Source organism: Pyrenophora tritici-repentis, chromosome 2 (genome assembly GCF_003171515.1).
Source record: "Pyrenophora tritici-repentis strain M4 chromosome 2, whole genome shotgun sequence".
Classification (NCBI taxonomy): domain Eukaryota; kingdom Fungi; phylum Ascomycota; class Dothideomycetes; order Pleosporales; family Pleosporaceae; genus Pyrenophora; species Pyrenophora tritici-repentis.
This window is the reverse complement of record NC_089391.1, coordinates 2,934,400-2,952,600: the sequence shown is the minus strand read 5'-3', so window position 1 is coordinate 2,952,600 and position 18,201 is coordinate 2,934,400. Positions and strand designations below refer to the sequence as shown.

The window sequence follows — 18,201 nt, the reverse complement described above, 5'->3', positions numbered from 1 at the left end:
GGGGGAAGCTGGGCTTCAGGCTGATGAGATGAATAACAAATCTCGGGTCGTCGGCTTTTTTAAGTGATGAGACAGTGGAAATATGCATGCAGCGTCAGCATGCGGACTGCTCGCCGGCGTTGCGGCCCGCTCTGGTGTAGTTGAAGGTATGTATCAGGTTGGGAATATGAAGAGTAAAGGGATCCATCACACATATATAAGTCCTCCTCGATAGCATCATTTCTATCCACAAGCACGCAAGCAATATTCACTATACCAATCACTACAATTATCGTTCAAACCTATCAAACATACTACATCATGCAGTTCACAACTCTCGCCTTTTCCATCTTTACCCTCCTCTCCTTCGCTGCCGCCGCTCCCAGCGAGGTTATGGGTCGCAGCCCAGCCCCTGTCTCGAACCTCATCCAGTACCCCGCTGACCACAGCGTTGAGATGATCAAGCGCGCCCATATGGAGGCCCGCTGCAACGTTGGCTGCCCCTGCAACTGGTGCGGCATGACCATCTGCTGCGAGTGTGAATGCTAGGCATGAACGGCGTAGACCCGTGAGTTATCCCCATGCTGGATAGAGAAGTTGACAGATAGCTGATTTTCTAAAAGTCGAGAGGTACAAGCGTTGTTGGGACCGACTGTGGACGATGAGGCACTTGAGAACGTCAAGGAACTACAAGCAATGGCTGGATACTCTTGGGAACGCAGTCCTTCACTCACTTACATTAAATTGGCAATACAAATATTTAGAACGCGCCCATTTCTAGTCTAAAAGTACATCTCTTCAGTATTTCGACATGCAATTCGTGATTTTCTTAGAGCGATAGCGATATGAAGCAACGTACATGTCACAGAAGCTTAATTTGATAATGCGAGAGAGTATCGAAATGAATATGAGGAGTTCGAGTTTTACAAACCAGCACGTTGAACTCAATGGAGACATATTGTTTCCCATGGAGACTAAACAGATCTATATTGAAAGTACCAAAAAGATCTAATGAGAGCTACACAAACTTACAGTGTAGTAATTGCACTATTTAGGATGAGTATGGTGGTAGTAGGATATTTCGATTCGTCGCACGCTTGGAAAATCAGAGATCTGAACAATGTAAGAAATATAGGGTGTAGACTTCATAGAGATACGTCTCTACAAGAGCTCAGACATCTCTCTGGCTTGTAGTATCGAACAAGATCTTTACGGCTACATGAGCTAGTCGATTGGTACCAGGAAGAGCCGAGAAACCGCGTGAAGAATACGTTGGCTAGTTAAATACTTACCATGGCTATCTAAGAGAGCGCGTGAAGGATACAAAGCTCCTACCACGAAGGTTGTAAACCTCGGAAGCGTGAGAGACAGTAGCTGGTTCCTCGCAAACCTCGGAGGGTTGATAAAGTATACCTATGGAGCCTCCCATCACGACCGTTGTAGACACCAACACGATGTCCTGCATGAGTATCCCGAGCTCATGCACAGGCTGCTTGTGTTGTTTTGCTCCGTGTCGTTCGCCTTGGAGATGGGGAGGGATTGGTCGTACGCAAGACGCCATCGCTTCTCAACCAGTCGGCCCGTCTTCCGAATGTGGTCCGCGACAACCCTGGAAGCTTGGAACGAGAAAACCCCTTCTAGCCAACGTCCTCTGCCCAACGGCATTCTTTGTTCAACGACTTCTTCATCCAAAGACAACAAAAGAGCGACGCGCATCAGATACTCGATGTCTTTAGCAAGTGCCTCGGCACAGTAGATTTTGCTGCCCATACAGTTTGTATCCCCCATTTACTATTAGAGAGTGACGGCATAGGCTCCTCATGCGCTCTGCTAGATCCTGCGGTATGTGTGTATGATACGTCCTTTCTGAGTCTGTGTATTTGCTGTAGTCGTTGTAACGCTTTCCACAACTCATCTATCGGTGCCTTTGTTTCCATATCGCCATATTGTCTCTCCTTGTTTCTTCTTGCGGTCGTCGTTTGGATGGCATTGAGGATGCGAATGAAAGTGACCGCGCCAATTTCGTTATAGGGTCATGTGCACACATGTGTAGTGATCATTTCCTACTTCTCCAAATAGTCAGTCATCGTTCTTCAGTTCAGGGTGGGACGTCATGGTGGTGAACATCCTAGGTAGTTACCCAGCTCCAGAACTTCGAGCAGCTGTATTACCTGTCTCGTCTTTCGTTTCGTAAAAAGAGAAGGAAGCGTATTCAGCTGATGCCAATGCGGTCGTGAGGGATGTGGCAGCCATCATCACAGCAGCACGGTGCTGCAACGGATAATTTCGTTAGTGTGCAGTCAAGCGCGACAGGGAGTCGGAGGTGAAGCGCAGATGGATGTAGGTAGCCATGCAAGTGGACCGGTGAAAGTGAAGGTGAGCCCGGAAGTCTCTTCAATGCCTGTTTGTAATGCTTGGCATTGTGCGCCTCCAGCATATCAGGGCGAAACTTCTTGCGAGTTTGCCCATCACACCCACAACCATATTACAGCGGCATTATTGTGCAAACATGGAGAACATAACTTCATTATCTAACGACCCCAAACTTATAAGCGCAAACAGCGGTACGTAGTTCGATCGTTCCTGAGGTCGGTTAGCGAAATTCCAATAGCGCATAGGACAAGCCCTCAAATGGGCTGTTGAGAGGTACATACCTCATGCGAATTACATCGATCAGAACTATTTGCGGACTCTTCCAATAGGGCTGTCACCGGCATACCCTGCCTGCGTTAATTGCGGTCAATTGAAGGCCGAGCCGGGCCATCGAAGCGGTTTGACGTGCCCGCGGCCATGCGTATTTTGCAAGCGAACCCACACTGGCTTGGTAAGTACAAATTACTCAATCGTAAATCTCGCTTGACTAACAATGGACAGACATGCGACATGATATGGTGCACCGATAACTTCATGAAAGAGCGATTCGGCCGCACCACCGTCACCTCCAGGCCGCCGAATCAGCGGATAAAACCTGGCGATTTGCAGCAGCAATTGCTCGTAGCGAAAACCCAACGCGAGTTTCTGAATTTTCCATAGATATACTGCGGAGGAGCCCATTCAGCCTGTGTATGCGAAGAAGGTCGTTCCAGATCTTCCACCTGGAAGCATCGTCAAGCAAAAATGGGACCAGCCACCAACCCCGAGCGACTACAAATCGAGATTCGAGGCGACTGAAGCGGGGGCCAATGTTTTTGCGGCGAAAGCCAATGCTCTTACGACAGAATTGGCCAATGTGAATCAGCAGCTTCTCGAGTCGAAGCAGCGTGAAGCAGAAACCAACAACAAACTCACACAGGCTATGTCTATGGTACAGTCGGCGCTTCCGCGAGGCCAGTACGATTACGAGATTGCTGGTTCCTCTTATCCAGGTCCTGGTGATATGCGAACATTCGGCGGCCCGCCATCTGGCGCTCCGTCATGGCAGGGCCACAACCCTCAGCAGTTTCAACCTGCCTAGCCGAATCAACCTGCGATGCAAACCTTCGACGGTCCTTCGTGGCAGGGTCAAAACCCTCAGCAGTTTTAACCTGCCCAGCTGAATCAACCTGCGATGCAAGGGAACCATCAGGCGAACATTGGTTCTGCGATGCCAAATCAGCCAGCGATACCAGCGAACAATCAGATATACTGGGATTCTGCGACGCTATCTCGTCTACAGATCTCAGCGGATCCTGCGATAACTCCTGCGATGTATGCGAAGATCACCGAGGCGGTTGAAAAAGTGGACCCTAATTCCAACCGCGATGATAAGGAAGAATCCGCCAAATACGAAGCGGAGGTCTGCAGAGTAATAAATGCGGTATTGCAGTCAGGCAAGACCCAGGGCGGACAAGTCACCCGAACCAAAGAGTTCGGGACAGGTCGATTTGCGGCTAGTAAGCGTCTAGCGATTCTTTGGGAGCCCTTGTAATGTATCGTTCACTCGTCATCGATGGCCTTCTTCAAATGCAATTGGAGAAGGTTGCTTGATCTAAGGCCTTGAAACTGGGTACATGCACAGGTCTTCTTAGACCCATGTACCTATCGAGGTCTTTCAAGGGCTTAGGGTAACATTTCCGCGGTGTTGTTCACCATGCATGACGTTGCCTGCATCGATGTCAGTCGTTACAAGGTATATAAATTTAGTTAGTAATGAAATACATTGCACCACATCTACCTGCTAATGCATGATTCCTTGATGTCCTCGGGTACGATGTTTTGACTGCGTCTTTGTGAAATCATATCTTGAAATTTAGGACTATATTGGCCGTGTCGTGTATATCTACAGACTGTCGGGTTTACACAAAATCATCTCTCGACGTGAGTGTGGTAGTGACTTTGATATCCTTCTTTTCTTTAGATTCCGGCTTGGCTTGCGCCATGTTCTCTGCAATATACCTCTGCTCGATGGATCCTCGCAATATCATCTCCTCGCTCGCGTTATCGCTTCCCATTGCAACTGTGGTCTGCAGCAAACTCCCACCAGGACCCATATATATCTTCATGGTGTTTGGGGGGCTGTCGTTTTCGCCGCGGCTGCTCTTCGACTTCAAGTATCCCTTGAGTGGGTACGAGTTCTTGGCAGACGAGTCGCCTTGGGAACCGTATACGGCGCGGACGTAAAGTGGACGAAGGACAGGAATGCAGGCACAAATGATGGTGAGACAGACTTCGGAAGAAGACCAAAGGAGCATGCTGGCGGTGTCGTACACATAGTTTTCCATCGAGGAGAGGGACTGCAGTTCGATGGTGCGGACGATGGAACATGCGCCCGCGACAACGCCCAGCGAAAGACCGCATGCGATGGTGATTTTCTCCTTGCGCTTCATGTTGAGCCCCATGATTACATGCCAAGCTGATGTGAGTTAGCACTATCACAGTAAATCTTGGAACGGGATTTACTTACGGAGGATAGCGAGAACGAAGTCCATGGATGCGGACCACGCACCCATTGTCAGACCAACTTGGGTAAAATTCAGCCAGCAGTAGCCACCCTTGATTGTTCGGTCCCACAGAAATGCAGATGGTATGCACTGGGTGTACAGCAGAGTGGTGGTGATAGTACACAGTATAGCCGTGGTTATGATGCAGAACCAGAGGATGGCGACATGCCACCTCTTCATGACGATGCGCAGGAGAAAGATTGCCACAGAGCCTTTGGACGCAGCGATTCCCATGATACAGATACCCTGGCCGATGGCTTCCCACATGATGGACTTGGAGTAATCGAGTTCGAGACGTATAATATCTGCTGTCTTTTTCCCAACGCCATGTGTAACACCAACGGATATGCAGCCGACATAGCCTACGAAAGTGATCTGTGAACAGGTCAGAAGATGAGCATGAGTACGATCTGATGAGATTGAACTTACCAGATTGACTATCATCAGCACATCATCCCATCCGAAATTCCTCACAATGTACTGCCGTGTGTACAGTCGTAGGGCCACAAAGACAGTTCCGATAACCACCTGAAACCACATGACTCCATTGAGTATGTCGGCAAAGTCGGCTGGCTTACCCATCTTGACTGAGCAATCTAACGGTTCAGTTGGTGAAGATGGATGGGAGTAGGAGCCTCAATGTCTCTCGTCTCCACACCGTATTGGGTAACAAACCGAGGCTGAAGGATGTTGAAAATGAATGTAAAAGTGGCATGTGGATGTGTAGGTAGCGTATTTGACCACGACACCGGCCGGCCTGACTTTGAAATAGAAGCAAGGATGGATGGACATCGAATGAAGCACTGCCCCTGAGTCAAACGGTATGTGTACGTTCTTGTTGAAAATCTTAGATGATGGCAAACATTAGGAGCGGATTGCCATACTTCCGCATTCTGCTTTACGCAGATGCCCATGTAGAAGAAGCAACGGGATGCCTGTCGTGGCTCAAGCAGATCAGAGTCCCACAAACCCATTTAGACATGGAAGTGTGTGCCAACTTTGGGAGCGACACGAATCAGCTGCATCCCTGGTCTTCATTCAGGGTATTTTGGTGATACTTTTTCGTGCGCTTTACCTTGTAGGACCAAGGTGACGCTGGAGGCATGATCCCCCAGAAAACAAAAGCACTGTTAGTTCATAGCGACGGGGAGGGTCCCGTCTCACATTAGTCCCGACTTTGCCAAATGAACGGACGTGAGAGTAGACACGAGAGCAGAGTGAGCCCTAGCGTCGGAGGAGCACCTTTCTTCCCTGACAATGACGCTCGCTCTAGATGCTATACCGTGACCAAACGGGTATACGTGCATGACAACCTTGAAAAATATTCCCTGCAGAAGGCCCGCGCCGGTATCTACCCCATTTGCGCGTCTTCCCCGTTTCCGTGCTGTTAGCTCATTTTGCTTTTGGACCCCGGCTTCGCACGATCCACCTCTTAGCCCAACGAGTGCGCATATCACGAATGCGCCCGCTCTCTTTCATTCGCCGCTTCTACAGCTGTCATCGGTGAAGCAAGACTCTGCATGGCAAAATCGAGACACGCCTGCTTCGGCGTGCGATCTTGCCGTGCCTCAACAACCTCCCTATGCGCCCATCGGTTATGCTGATGACGATACAGGCAGCCAATCCAATTGCGGGAATGGAAGTGTGCCGCTGTCGGCGATTTTCTGACTCGTGAGTAGATGGGATGGTGTTTTGAGAGTGTGAAAAATCGCAGCACTCTGTTGCGATTGTGAATGTCGAGGCCCACTGAGGCCGAGGCAAACGATCGACACGTGATAGACCTTGCACTACCCGGGGCAGACAGTCACGAGTCTAAATATCAGTTTTTCCTTCCGCCAACAAATTATGAAATGAAGTTTTAAGCAGCCTTCTCTACCGTCGTGGGCAGATGCGGGTGGCGTCAGGACAGACCTCAGGACGTTTGCACTATCCTTCCGCCACGGGCCGTTGCTTACCGCCGTCACTTTACACAAAGGTTCCCTTTCTTCTTGTGAGCCAACTTTGTTCTCTTCCTGTCCCAAGCTACCACTTAGCTTATATTTCATACCAACAAATACCTCCGTGTTCTATCGCTTCAGCGTTCGCTATGCCTCGTTGGGCATCAAAAGCGAACAAGTCTCCTCTAGAAACTGCATATCCCGTCAATCTTAACGTAAGCAATTCTCATTCTGTGTTAGCTAATTCGCGCTCCGTGGGTTCATGGTCAAGCGTGTAGGGCCGTGTTCCGCAGAGTGCAAGCGAGCCTCGGCGGCTCATCGTATCTGACAGCTTCCTTAATCCCAAGATGGAACCAGCCAGCAGCGGCGAATGTGGAAATGAGGGGCCATCACGGATCTCATGGCCAGTGGCTGTTCCCAGCTGGACCATCCCAGTCGACGTACATGACGCCCTGAGCCACCAGCATCATCATGCCGGCATACTGACCCACAACCCGCTATTCGTCCGCAGGGTCGCAGTCAACACGGAAATAGGTTCTCTCCAGACCCAGATGACCGTATTCCTCCTCTGCTATTCCTGCTTCACGGGGAATATGACATGTCCTTGCTACCCACCCCTGTGCCTAGCGTGTCGCGTAGAAGAAGTAGCTTCCCCGGCATCCCTCAACGACTAGATATCCAATCATTGTACGTGTGATGGTGATGGTAGCGTGGCAGGAAAAAGCAATCCTTCGACCATGATCTAAGACAAGGAGGTCAACTCAGATCGCTAGCGTACCACTATCTTCCTAGTAGTACACCCCCCGTTCCTAGCCATGTGAGGGTGTAGTGTTGCGCCCATATTCGGGCCGTCACTTATTCGCTTCCCTTCCAACTCTGCTCTCTTAATCCCCTCTCGGATATTCTTACAGCCAAACCACAAGGTCGGTACAATGGCACTGATGGGGCTGCTCGTCAAGGTACTTGGTCTGGGAGCCCTCTTCATCATCTCTCAATACGTTCTAGCGTACTTACAATCACCGCTCAAGAAGATCCCTGGGCCGTTCCTAGCCAAGTTCTCCGACATATGGCGTTTCTTGAACCACTATGGGCAAACCCACATTGAAACACAGAGGAAGCTCCATGAGCAGCATGGTGACATTGTCCGCCTTGGCCCCAACACCGTGAGTGTTGCAGATCAGAGTCTGATCAAGACTATCTACAATACGCGCGGGACATTTTTGAAGGTAAGTTCCGGACACTTGAGTCGTGCTGCTCGAGAATGGAGGTGATGGACACTGACTTGGGCTAGAGTGACTACTACGTAAGGCATGAGCAATCTTCTGCAGGAATAACACACTGACCTCCGCTCGGACTATCAATGATGCTCTCCAAGATGGGCATGTTATCCAGAATATCTTCAGCACCCGAAGCAATGAATTCCACTCCAAGAGCGTCAAACCCGTCCAGAAATTATACAGTCTTCAAAATGCACTCCAAATCGAGAGCATCATGAACGACAACCTTCGTACGTTGTGTGCTCAACTTGAAACTCGGTTCGTAGAAGGAGCGAACAAGGGAAAGACGTGCGATATTGCAGACTGGATCTCATTCTTTGCTTACGACTTTCTTGGCGATATGACATGGAGCAAGCGTATTGGCTTCACGGAAAAGGGTGAAGACATTGATGATATGTTCGTACATCGTAAACGAATACTTTGCAATCCGCTGACTTATGGGCCCACGTGAAGGTTGGGTACAGCTGAGCGAGTGATGCGCTATTTCTCCGTGGTACGTGGTAGCCGTGTTCTATACTCTCTATGAGTTTCACAGGGACTTGGATGTGAAACACCTACTAAGCTCATACAGGTTGGCCAAATCCCCCATCTTGACAAATGGCTTGGCAAGAATCCCAAATGGCCCCGCTCACTTTACAAATTCGATGACTTCGCTGTCGCTGCCGGCTTCTCGGTTGAGCGCTTTATGGAGCGTATGCAGAACCCTGAACTTGGTAATGGCAAGAATGACTTTCTCAACGGCTTCCTCGAGGCCAAGAAGGAGTTTCCCGAGCTCGTTACTGATAATGAAGTTATTGGGTACATGATCATCAACGTAAATAGCCTGCCTTCTACTACAGGGGAAGTTTATTCCCAAACCAACGCACCAGTACTGACGATGCCATGTAGGTTCTCGGCGGCGCAGATACCCTTGCAATTGTGATCAAAGCCATATTCTATCATATCCTCAAAAGCCCCGCTGCCAAAGCGCGCCTCGTCCAGGAACTCCTTTTCGCACATCTGTCCTACCCAGCGCCCTACAAGACCATTGAACAACTTCCATACCTTGACGCTTGTATCAAAGAGGGGCTACGTATGCATCCTGTAGTTGGTCACATTCTCGAACGCGTTGTACCTGCCACTGGTCTCACCTTGTCCAACGGAATAACTCTACCACCAGGGACAATCGTCGGCGTGAACCCATGGGTCATGCATTACAAAGAAAGCATCTTCGGAGCGCAGCCACACACGTTCCGTCCGGAACGTTGGATGCGCGACGAGAATGAAGAGCAGGCTGTGTATGATGCCAGAATCAAGAACATGAAAGAAGCAGACATGGTGTTTGGCGGTGGTAACAGGATTTGCCTCGGCAAGCCGTTGGCACTGGTGGAGGTATACAAAGTTGTTGCAACTTTATTTGCAAAGTACAAGGTACGTCTAATTCTAGTTGATAGCAGGTGATTGTAATCCAAGGAAAATGTACTAACTATCGAGCAGATTGACCTCGAGGATGCAAACAAGGAGTGGGATCTACATAAGCAGTGGTTTGTATGGCCCCATGATATCAAGGTCAAGCTGAGTCCACTTGAGAGCGCCCCGTAGATATGTTGGAGCAAGCGCGGAGCATCTCGTTCGAAAGGATTCGGAGATACCTAGGTATTGTTGGGGGGCATAGTGAATCATTGTCGCATCTTCTGAGTACATGCAATCGTCGTTACAAAATTCGTGATCTATGTAAAGTTCTGTCATAGCAAGCCTGTCTTCACAATGTGCTAATGAGTGTCGCTCGTGGTGATGTTATGTCATGTGATATTAATCCCACTAGCCGCTTCGGTCTAAGAGCACGGTCCTTCCGCTCAGGCTGGCTGTCATTCGTGACATGCACACTCGACTCATACCCATCCTCAACAAGTTCAAGACCCCATTCAATAAGTAATGGTGAGACTATCTGGGCTTCAGAAAGACGTTCTATCGCTCTACCGACAATGCCTGCGAGCCGTAAGAGCAAAGCCGAACGTATGCTATCAGTTCGCTTGCATGTGAGACCTCTACTAACGGGCTGAAAGGACGTACAATCGCATTTCCGTGATTTCGCAAGGTGCGATTTCGCCCACTGTACGATTCGTAGACGCGATGACTGATGAAAATTGCCAGGGCCCAGTTTCACAAGCACAAAGATGTTGGGAAGAAGGACTTTGGAACCATCGAGTACCTACTCCGGAGGGGACGGAATCAATTAGAGTCATGGTCTGATCCAGGAATCCGGGATATCCACAAGTAGTGAGAGGAGTGCGTGGTGCACGAGCTCCACAGAGGATGACGCGTATTGCCTTTGCAATTGGGACAGCAGTCGACTGCCACGCGGCATCAATGCTTCTCGGAAAAAGAACACAGCGCAAGCTTCGTATTGATGTTATCAAATGGTATTGACAAGAAGTGCTCACGAGTTGCATCAATATCACTGTGCTGGAATCTTCGGTGTTTGTGGTCACGTGACACGATCTGCACGGCGGAACTTTCCAGCGGATGCTCGTCGCTGCTTCACGAGGGGTAATCTGGATGATTGGTATGGGGTTTACCCCTCTCTTCGGACTGGAAACTCACAGTACCATGATGTGGTCTGATCACATACGTGTGTATGACGGCAACCACAATGGTCGAAAGCTCTAGAATTGACCCGAAAGGTCGCGCAACATCGTATGATGGTTTGACACAACAACACCATCACAACGTACGATGTTTCCAGAACCGCTCTGTTAATGTATATATACCCCTCGAGCCAGCTTCTATCAACAGCATCAGAACAACAAAGCACATCAGATCTTCTATGCAATCACTTCGCACAACCATCTCACGCTTTCCACGACAACTCAACCGTATCGCGAAACCAACTGCTACTCGACACTTCACAACCACACCAGCAAAAATGTCTCTCTTCCCACGATTCACTCAGGAGTTCGCTCCCATCTTCCGCCTGTTCGACGAATACGATCGCCAGGCCTTCCGCAACCTCGACCGCGAGTTCCAAAACGTCCGGTCCTTCACTCCCAAGTTCGACGTCAAGGAGACAAAGGAGAGCTACGAACTCCATGGAGAGCTCCCCGGTGTTCAGCAGAAGAATATCAACATTGAATGGACCGACAACAACACCTTGACCATTTCCGGTCGTCACGAACATGTCCGCGAAGAAGGCCAGCGCCCACAGGGCTTCATCGAGAACGGCGAGAACGCGGACCAGAAGAAGATTGGTCACCAGCCTACCGTGGAGGATGATCCTTCCGAGTCCAACACCAAGGTCGCAAAGCAGTCCGACAAGAAGGAGGTTTCCAAGCAGGATGAGTCTGGTAAGGCGAAGTACTGGGTTAGCGAGCGCTCCGTTGGAGAGTTCCACCGCTCTTTCGCCTTCCCTGCCCGTGTCGACCAGGACGCTGTCAAGGCCAGTTTGAAGGACGGTATCCTCAGCATTGTCGTCCCCAAGGCTCAGGCTCCTCAGACTCGTAAGATCAACATCGAGTAAGCAAGTCCTACCGATAAACTTGCTATGGATAGTATTGGAGGGCCCCCACCAAGACGACTCCCTATTCACGACTCACGACTTTCACTCCTTACTATCAAGCGTGGCATTGGGACGGTGTTTATCAAGGTAATATTGGGTATTTGATTGGGTTATTTGATAGCATTATTGACTCTCCTTGAATGTGTATCGATCATCGTGAGGGAAGGTGCTGTATCTAGTTTCAAATGCATCAGTCATGACAACAATGTGTTCCCTACCTCTTCAATTCTTGCTATTACAAATAGTGAAGCCTTTCTATGACTGCAATGTTGTTGAATGAGAACTTCGGATACTGTCTGGTGAGGGAAAGGCAGATCATGTTCTGTTGTTGCAGTCCTGCAAGCCTCAGACTCATGGGCTGTTACAGACGTCTTAGATTACCGAAATGCTTCACGTCAGCGTGGGTATGAAGGCAGTTATGCCAGGCGCTACCGCCCCTCGGTGAGACCGGATGCTTCCTAGCGCGGGGTATGCTGTGCTGATTGGACGTCATCCCGCAGAAAAATTGAAGCCGCATACCGGGCCCTCTTACTCAAAACTACTTACTCCAATTGCGATATTTCCAGAGACTTGAGCGTATACGAATCTACATGGTATAAATCTGGCCAGTAATTAAGTTTCCGAGAGCTCCACATCCACCGGAGTCCCGCACGTGTAGGCGATTACCCCTCATTGAGTCACTTTTCAGGACGCGCTTCAATCTGCAAGGACAAGCTGTACTCTCCGAAACGACACACGCTACCCACGCATCTGCTGCATTCTTGGCTGGCCAGCGCAAGGTTATCACTCTCCACAACAGCACGCCATCGTCTGACTAAGGCCTCCAGCGTGGGACCTGTGCCTAGTCTGTTTAAAGAATAACAGGGCTCTATTCACGGGCACAACACTCGCGTTTGCATCGGTAAAGGAAGCTTATCACTGTGCGCCTATATAAGAAGCATGGATCTCGTCAATTCGTACGTGTTGATCATTTTCTCCTCATTTCCTGTCCTTTTATATATCCAATATCATGGGCCACACCAATGGCATAAATGGCGCGAATGGCGTTCAAGAAATAGCGCAAAGAGCCCGTCAGGGTAGTAGAAGTCTCCCATTCTTGACTGACCTGTTGGGTAATAGTCTGAACGACCGCCTCCTTTTCGCGGTGCCCAAGAGTACGTTTCCCACAGCAGCATGGCTTGAGGCAAGATGCTAACGCTCGTCTCAGAGGGCCGCCTGCACCAAGCTTGTCTTGATCTTCTCCATGGCTCAGATATCCAGTTTCACCGCCACTCACGCCTTGATATTGCGCTCGTAAAGAACCTGCCACTCGCGCTTGTATTCCTCCCGGCGGCCGATATCCCCACATTCGTAGGAGAGGGCCGCGTAGACTTGGGGATTACTGGACGCGACCAGGTAGCAGAGCACGAGTGCGTCACACCACCTACTGCCACGACCGGTGTAGACGAGGTCCTCGATCTCGGTTTTGGGAAATGCAGCTTGCAAGTGCAAGTTCCAGCAAAAGGCGATTTGACAAAACCAGAAGACTTGATCGGCAAGAATGTTGTTACTAGCTTTACCAACCTCACAGAGCAATACTACAGGAGGTTAGAAGCAGAACAAGCCGGGAACACAGACGGGAAAACCAATGGCGATGCGAAACTGAAGACGGTCATCAAGTACGTTGGCGGCAGTGTCGAAGCGGCGTGCGCACTGGGCGTTGCAGATGGCATCGTTGATCTGGTTGAATCTGGAGAGACGATGCGCGCTGCAGGACTAAAGGCCATCTCTACAGTCATCTCATCGAGTGCGATCCTTATCAAGTCAAAGCACCCATCAGATCCTAAGCTGGTAGAGCTCATCACAGCTAGGATCAAGGGTGTCATAAGTAAGTTATATCATCTGCTAGAAGCTGGGGTCTAAAGCTAACATACCGCAGCTGCTCAAAAGTATGTATTGTGCACATACAATATTGAGCGTTCAAAACTCGATACGGCGCGTAAGATTACTCCTGGGCGTCGCGCTCCCACAGTCAACGCTTTGGAAGAAGACGGTTGGGTGGCCGTCCAGGCCATGGTGCTACGGAAAGACATTGCTATTGCCATGGACAAGTTGACGGAAATTGGTGCCAGCGACTTGATTGTGACAAAAATCGAAAACTCGAGAACAGGGGATTAGAATATGGGCTACGGAGAAGAATTCGCCCCGGGGGTTGTGTAGTGGCATGTGACAAGAATTTAAGTTGATGAAAAGTTGAAATTACTTGGAACGGGTTTGAAGGTACAGATGACTAGGCAGCACATGGTACATGCAGAATCCATTAATGGATACTCACTGCAATGTCGTGAAACTTGGTTCCTCGAAAAAAGAGACTATAAGAGTGATGGTCCCGTGCCCGCTGTGATTGGGCAGCGACGTACGAGACAATTTTTAGGACTGCGGAAGCGAGCCACGCGCAGTTGGCCGAGCCCAACCATTGTCCGGCGACGTAGGCATCCTTTTTAACATTTCCTTCACCCACACCACTCAGCCGTAACATATCCCATAGCGACAGAGACAGTTGTTCTATAGCGCCTCCTACACACCAACTGCGCTTTTATACAGCACCATGGCTCCTGGAAAGTGGGGTACGTCATATCCGCTGCTACTGCGCGCGCTTTCAAGATGAATATCTGCATCGACTGGGACTGACGAGTGCGCAGACGACGAGGAAGAGGGCAGCACGCCTGCCACCTCTCCAACAATAGCGCCCATCTCGCGCCGCAGCAAGTTCGACGACGAGGAAGAAGATGACGATGTGCGTTAGCCCAGCATGCCCCGCGCTTGCATAATTCCCACCCCGCTATGCACAAGCCGGCGATACTGACCATACAAACCACAGGTACTAGAATCATGGGACGCGGCCGAAGACTCTGAAGTAGAGCGCGAAAAGGCGAAGAAGGCGGCTGAGGCCAAGGCGAAGGCAGAGGCAGAGGCCAAGGCAAACCACAAGTCCAAGGCGCAACGAATCGAGGAGCACAGACAGGCCGCTCTCCGCCGGCGGCAGATGGAAGATGACGGCGAGACGGACGAAGACGAGACTGAGGCCGAACGTCGTGCACGCCTCCGCCAGCAGGAAGTTGACGGCTCGCGCGCCCAAGCCGAAGAACTCTTTGGCGACCTCAGCATCAGCAACAAGCGCGCAGGCAAGGCCGTCACCATCACAGATGAGGGCGACCCGGGCAAGGCCATCGACCTCTCGTCGCTCGCAATCTTCAACCCAAACACCAAAGACCAATTCACCAAGCTGCGCGAAACCCTCACACCTCTGCTCGTGGCAAACTCCAAGAAGGGGCAATACTCGCTGTTCCTGCAGGAGTTTACAAAGCAGATTGCAAAGGAGCTGCCGAGTGAGCAGATTAAGAAGATTGCCTCTGGCCTGACGACGCTGAGCAACGAGAAGATGAAGGAGGAGAAGGCGGCGGAGAAGGGCGGCAAGAAGTCAAAGGCGGCAAAGACCAAGACGACGCTTAATGCGAGTAGGGACGTGGGTGTTCGCGCGGATACTAGGGCATATGATGATGAGGACTTTGGCGAGTAAGTATCACCCTTGGTTGATTGACGTACAAAAGGAAGAGCTAACTTGTGTGTCTAGTGATGATTTTATGTGAAGACTTACGACATTTTTCTACTCTCCCTTTCAACAACACGGCCTGACGCGACCCCCCGTATGGCATAACATGGTACCACCTTGGATCGCCAAGGGCTTCAATGTTGGGGTTGGCGCTAGGTCGTGGTAGATGGAGTTATGCTTTATGCATCATCTTACGTTGAGTTCTTCTTCTTGACTTTACATCGGGTTTCTTGGGAGTCCAGCGGCATTAGTTAGTGGGTTCGTCTATGGCGGGACATGGTCAATGGCATGTACAAAGTAGACAGACGACCATGATTACGACGTAAAATGAGCATGATTATTACTATTTCTAACCTTTTTTGTCTTCCGCCCAGCGTCCGCTCTCCCAATCTCTCAAGTACGCCTAACTAATCATCGAAAATTGCACAGACAAGCAAGTCGAACCGCTCGACCACGGTAATTACAGCCTTATAGATGGATTCCACCGCAAAGAAAAACGATGATTGAAATGGAAAGGGGTGAAGAGATTGAATAAAAGACTTGAAATGGGGGAGTAGATAAAGAAGAAAGGGAGAATAGACAAAAAAGAGAAGATGCGTAAATCATCGCACTGGAACCTCCCAGGGCCTCCAAAACTTCCACCCTTCTCTAACTTCCTTGACGGTACGGCGTCTATAACTCGACACACCGACCAATCTCTCAATGCCGACATTGCCCTCGGCCTTGAGAAACTTTTCCTGGTCAATCTCCTCGCCACCTTCCTCTTCATTGCCATTGTGCAGCACAGCAGGCCAGAGGACACCCACGCCATCGCCTGCGAGCGTAGTTTCAAACTTTTCAAAGCCTTCTTGTTCCAGCTTGACTTCGAGCGAGTCGAGGATCTTGTACTTTAGTTTGGTGCCGTTTGAAATGACAGACGAGCCGCAGTCTACGTCGGCTTCGGACGATTCGTCCGATGATGGCTCGTCGTGTGAGTGGCCGTTTGTAAGTGCCGGTGGCTGTGGTTTAAGAATGGTGATGGCGCATCCGCCGCCACCCGCACCAGTGAGCTTCGTCCATCCAATGCCCGTGTGGTCGATGATTTCGCGAATGCGCTCAAGCTTTGGGTGCGAGACGCCAAGCGAGACAAGCAGGCCGTGATTTATCGTGACAAGCTCGCCAAGGTGCTTGAGCGCTGCGGGCGAAGTGGCGTCAAAGTCTGGGGAAGTTAGGAGCTTGTGTGCAGATTCGGTAACTAAGCCGATGGCGTTGAGTATGTTTTCTGTGAGGGCGGGGTGGACGTTGCGCAGATGTGCGACTTTGGCGACTTCGGTGGCGGTGCTGCGCGACTGGCGCGTGTTGACCAAAAGAAGTGGCAGTTCGGGGAAGCTGTGGAGCGGTACAACCAGAGGCGGCTTGTCGTAGTCTCTCCGTTGGAAGAGGACGGCCTTGCCACCTGAAGAGACTGTGTTATCGACACCTGAGGGATTTCCATGTATGCACATTTCGCCCACAAACGCCCAGCGGTTGATGCGCTCAATGTTGAGCTCGCACTCTTGTGGAGGCTGATCCTGATGTGGACCACTCAGGGCGCGGATCTGCAGCAGCAGTGCAGTACTGATGCACACGGAGATGCTGGCGCTGCTCCCCAGACCGGCGCCAATGGGGATGGTGGAGCGCAACGTGTACACGCACGGCGGTACTTTGCGCGAGGCCAGCGACATAAAGAGGTACAGGAAGGAGTAGGCCGAAGCATGGTGGATCTTGCGTATGTGTTCGGGGGCTTTGGCCGACACCTCGTCGATGAAGGGCTTGATGGCGGCCATGAGGTCGGGGTCTAACGAAGTGACGAGGTCGTAGTAGTACTTCTTCTTGCCCGGCTGGGTGAAGCTGTCCCATGGCAGCTGGTCAATGTCCCACGTGTGTTCCATCTGTATGTCGGGAAAGCGCAGCTTGACGGTTCGATTCGATTTGGAGAGAAAAGAGACGTGGAGGTAGGAGCGGAGCGATATGGCAGCGGCAATGGCAGCCTACAGGATGTTAGTATGTGCCATGGCCTCTTCATATGGGTGCTTCTTGCCTTTCCATGGACAACGGCATGTTCGCCGTACACAATGACCTTGCCGGGCGCAGAGACCATGAAAGGAGGCATCATGGGCGACGACTGCTTCCTAAGCATGACAGGAGCACCATTTTTGGACGACATTGTGGCAGGAGGCAGATTCGCAGCTAACTGGGCGGGCATTGAGTCTATGGCGGTTTGTGCCGGATGTGAAGACGAAGATGTAGTGAAGGGATGAAAGTTGGCTGCCGGGGGTGTCAGCCATGTTTATCGAGCATGCATCTCAGTCAGCCTACCTGGCGCGTCGAGCGTGGTCCGGCGCATGCTGCTGTTGGCTGCCATGGCGGTGAATGAGGTGCACAAGTTAATCAAGTCACGGCGCCGCTCTGTGCGTCAGACGTCAAAGGAGGCGTTGCACTCGACGGCTAGGTATTGTCCAACCTTAGACGGTTGGGCGCGGTCATCATACAGCGATCCACGTTGGCCAGCCACTAGCGCGCTGCTCCACCATGCAGGAACTGCCAGGGGTAAACCGACTATCCTGGTTTTCTGGAAACGCCCTACAGGAGGCCACACATTATAAAAGCCTTCACGCCTGCCCGTCTTCTCACCCGACAAACCCCACCCTGTTTGGCCTACGACATATGCCTCGTCCGTCGTCATAGATTCATTTGCTTTCGTTTTAGTCATCCTGGACGCGCAATCGATGAACAATACCAAGCCCCACCCTTGTGACTGCATCAACCCTTGTGACGTACGGCTACTCACCTCCGCCGTCAGCACTGTTGGTACGGTGAGGAGAAGGTTGCCTCGAATCAAAGTTACATGTCCTCCAGCACCACTCCAACAATGGCAGGGATCTCCTCCATACGGCCCTTCCACATCCGACTGTCCGCGCTTACTTCCCCTCTTAAGTGATAT

The 18,201-nt window shown here is 50.8% G+C and overlaps 8 protein-coding genes across 8 annotated transcripts; 6 read left to right on the top strand and 2 right to left on the bottom strand.

Moving 5' to 3' along the window:
- Nucleotides 1-300: 300 nt before the first annotated feature.
- Nucleotides 301-3,433, top strand: PtrM4_065710 (uncharacterized protein; the record flags this gene model as incomplete). The annotated part of the gene is made up of 2 exons (XM_001933280.2): nucleotides 301-515; nucleotides 3,013-3,433. 2 exons carry the CDS (start codon nucleotides 301-303, stop codon nucleotides 3,431-3,433), a joined length of 636 nt encoding a protein of 211 aa, XP_001933315.2.
- An 820-nt stretch (nucleotides 3,434-4,253) lies between these two features.
- Nucleotides 4,254-5,480, bottom strand: PtrM4_065700 (uncharacterized protein; the record flags this gene model as incomplete). The annotated part of the gene is made up of 3 exons (XM_001933278.2): nucleotides 4,254-4,810; nucleotides 4,862-5,273; nucleotides 5,328-5,480. 3 exons carry the CDS (start codon nucleotides 5,478-5,480, stop codon nucleotides 4,254-4,256), a joined length of 1,122 nt encoding a protein of 373 aa, XP_001933313.1.
- A 2,287-nt stretch (nucleotides 5,481-7,767) lies between these two features.
- PtrM4_065690 (CypX, Cytochrome P450) lies at nucleotides 7,768-9,693 on the top strand (the record flags this gene model as incomplete). The annotated part of the gene is made up of 7 exons (XM_066105705.1): nucleotides 7,768-8,061; nucleotides 8,127-8,138; nucleotides 8,228-8,508; nucleotides 8,566-8,605; nucleotides 8,684-8,926; nucleotides 9,001-9,522; nucleotides 9,589-9,693. 7 exons carry the CDS (start codon nucleotides 7,768-7,770, stop codon nucleotides 9,691-9,693), a joined length of 1,497 nt encoding a protein of 498 aa, XP_065964332.1.
- Nucleotides 9,694-11,017: 1,324 nt separating this feature from the next.
- On the top strand, nucleotides 11,018-11,608 carry PtrM4_065680 (IbpA, Molecular chaperone (small heat shock protein); the record flags this gene model as incomplete). The annotated part of the gene is made up of 1 exon (XM_001933275.2): nucleotides 11,018-11,608. One exon carries the CDS (start codon nucleotides 11,018-11,020, stop codon nucleotides 11,606-11,608), a length of 591 nt encoding a protein of 196 aa, XP_001933310.1.
- Nucleotides 11,609-12,586: 978 nt separating this feature from the next.
- On the top strand, nucleotides 12,587-13,804 carry PtrM4_065670 (HisG, ATP phosphoribosyltransferase; the record flags this gene model as incomplete). Its single annotated transcript, XM_001933274.2, has 4 exons — nucleotides 12,587-12,603; nucleotides 12,767-12,801; nucleotides 12,855-13,514; nucleotides 13,566-13,804. 4 exons carry the CDS (start codon nucleotides 12,587-12,589, stop codon nucleotides 13,802-13,804), a joined length of 951 nt encoding a protein of 316 aa, XP_001933309.2.
- A 430-nt stretch (nucleotides 13,805-14,234) lies between these two features.
- On the top strand, nucleotides 14,235-14,432 carry PtrM4_065660 (uncharacterized protein; the record flags this gene model as incomplete). Its single annotated transcript, XM_001933273.2, has 2 exons — nucleotides 14,235-14,253; nucleotides 14,329-14,432. 2 exons carry the CDS (start codon nucleotides 14,235-14,237, stop codon nucleotides 14,430-14,432), a joined length of 123 nt encoding a protein of 40 aa, XP_001933308.2.
- Nucleotides 14,433-14,672: 240 nt separating this feature from the next.
- PtrM4_065650 (eukaryotic translation initiation factor 3 subunit EifCj) lies at nucleotides 14,673-15,276 on the top strand (the record flags this gene model as incomplete). The annotated part of the gene is made up of 2 exons (XM_066105704.1): nucleotides 14,673-15,202; nucleotides 15,261-15,276. 2 exons carry the CDS (start codon nucleotides 14,673-14,675, stop codon nucleotides 15,274-15,276), a joined length of 546 nt encoding a protein of 181 aa, XP_065964331.1.
- Nucleotides 15,277-15,841: 565 nt separating this feature from the next.
- Nucleotides 15,842-17,622, bottom strand: PtrM4_065640 (ERG12, Mevalonate kinase; the record flags this gene model as incomplete). The annotated part of the gene is made up of 3 exons (XM_066105703.1): nucleotides 15,842-17,248; nucleotides 17,299-17,525; nucleotides 17,577-17,622. 3 exons carry the CDS (start codon nucleotides 17,620-17,622, stop codon nucleotides 15,842-15,844), a joined length of 1,680 nt encoding a protein of 559 aa, XP_065964330.1.
- Between the last annotated feature and the right edge of the window lie 579 nt (nucleotides 17,623-18,201).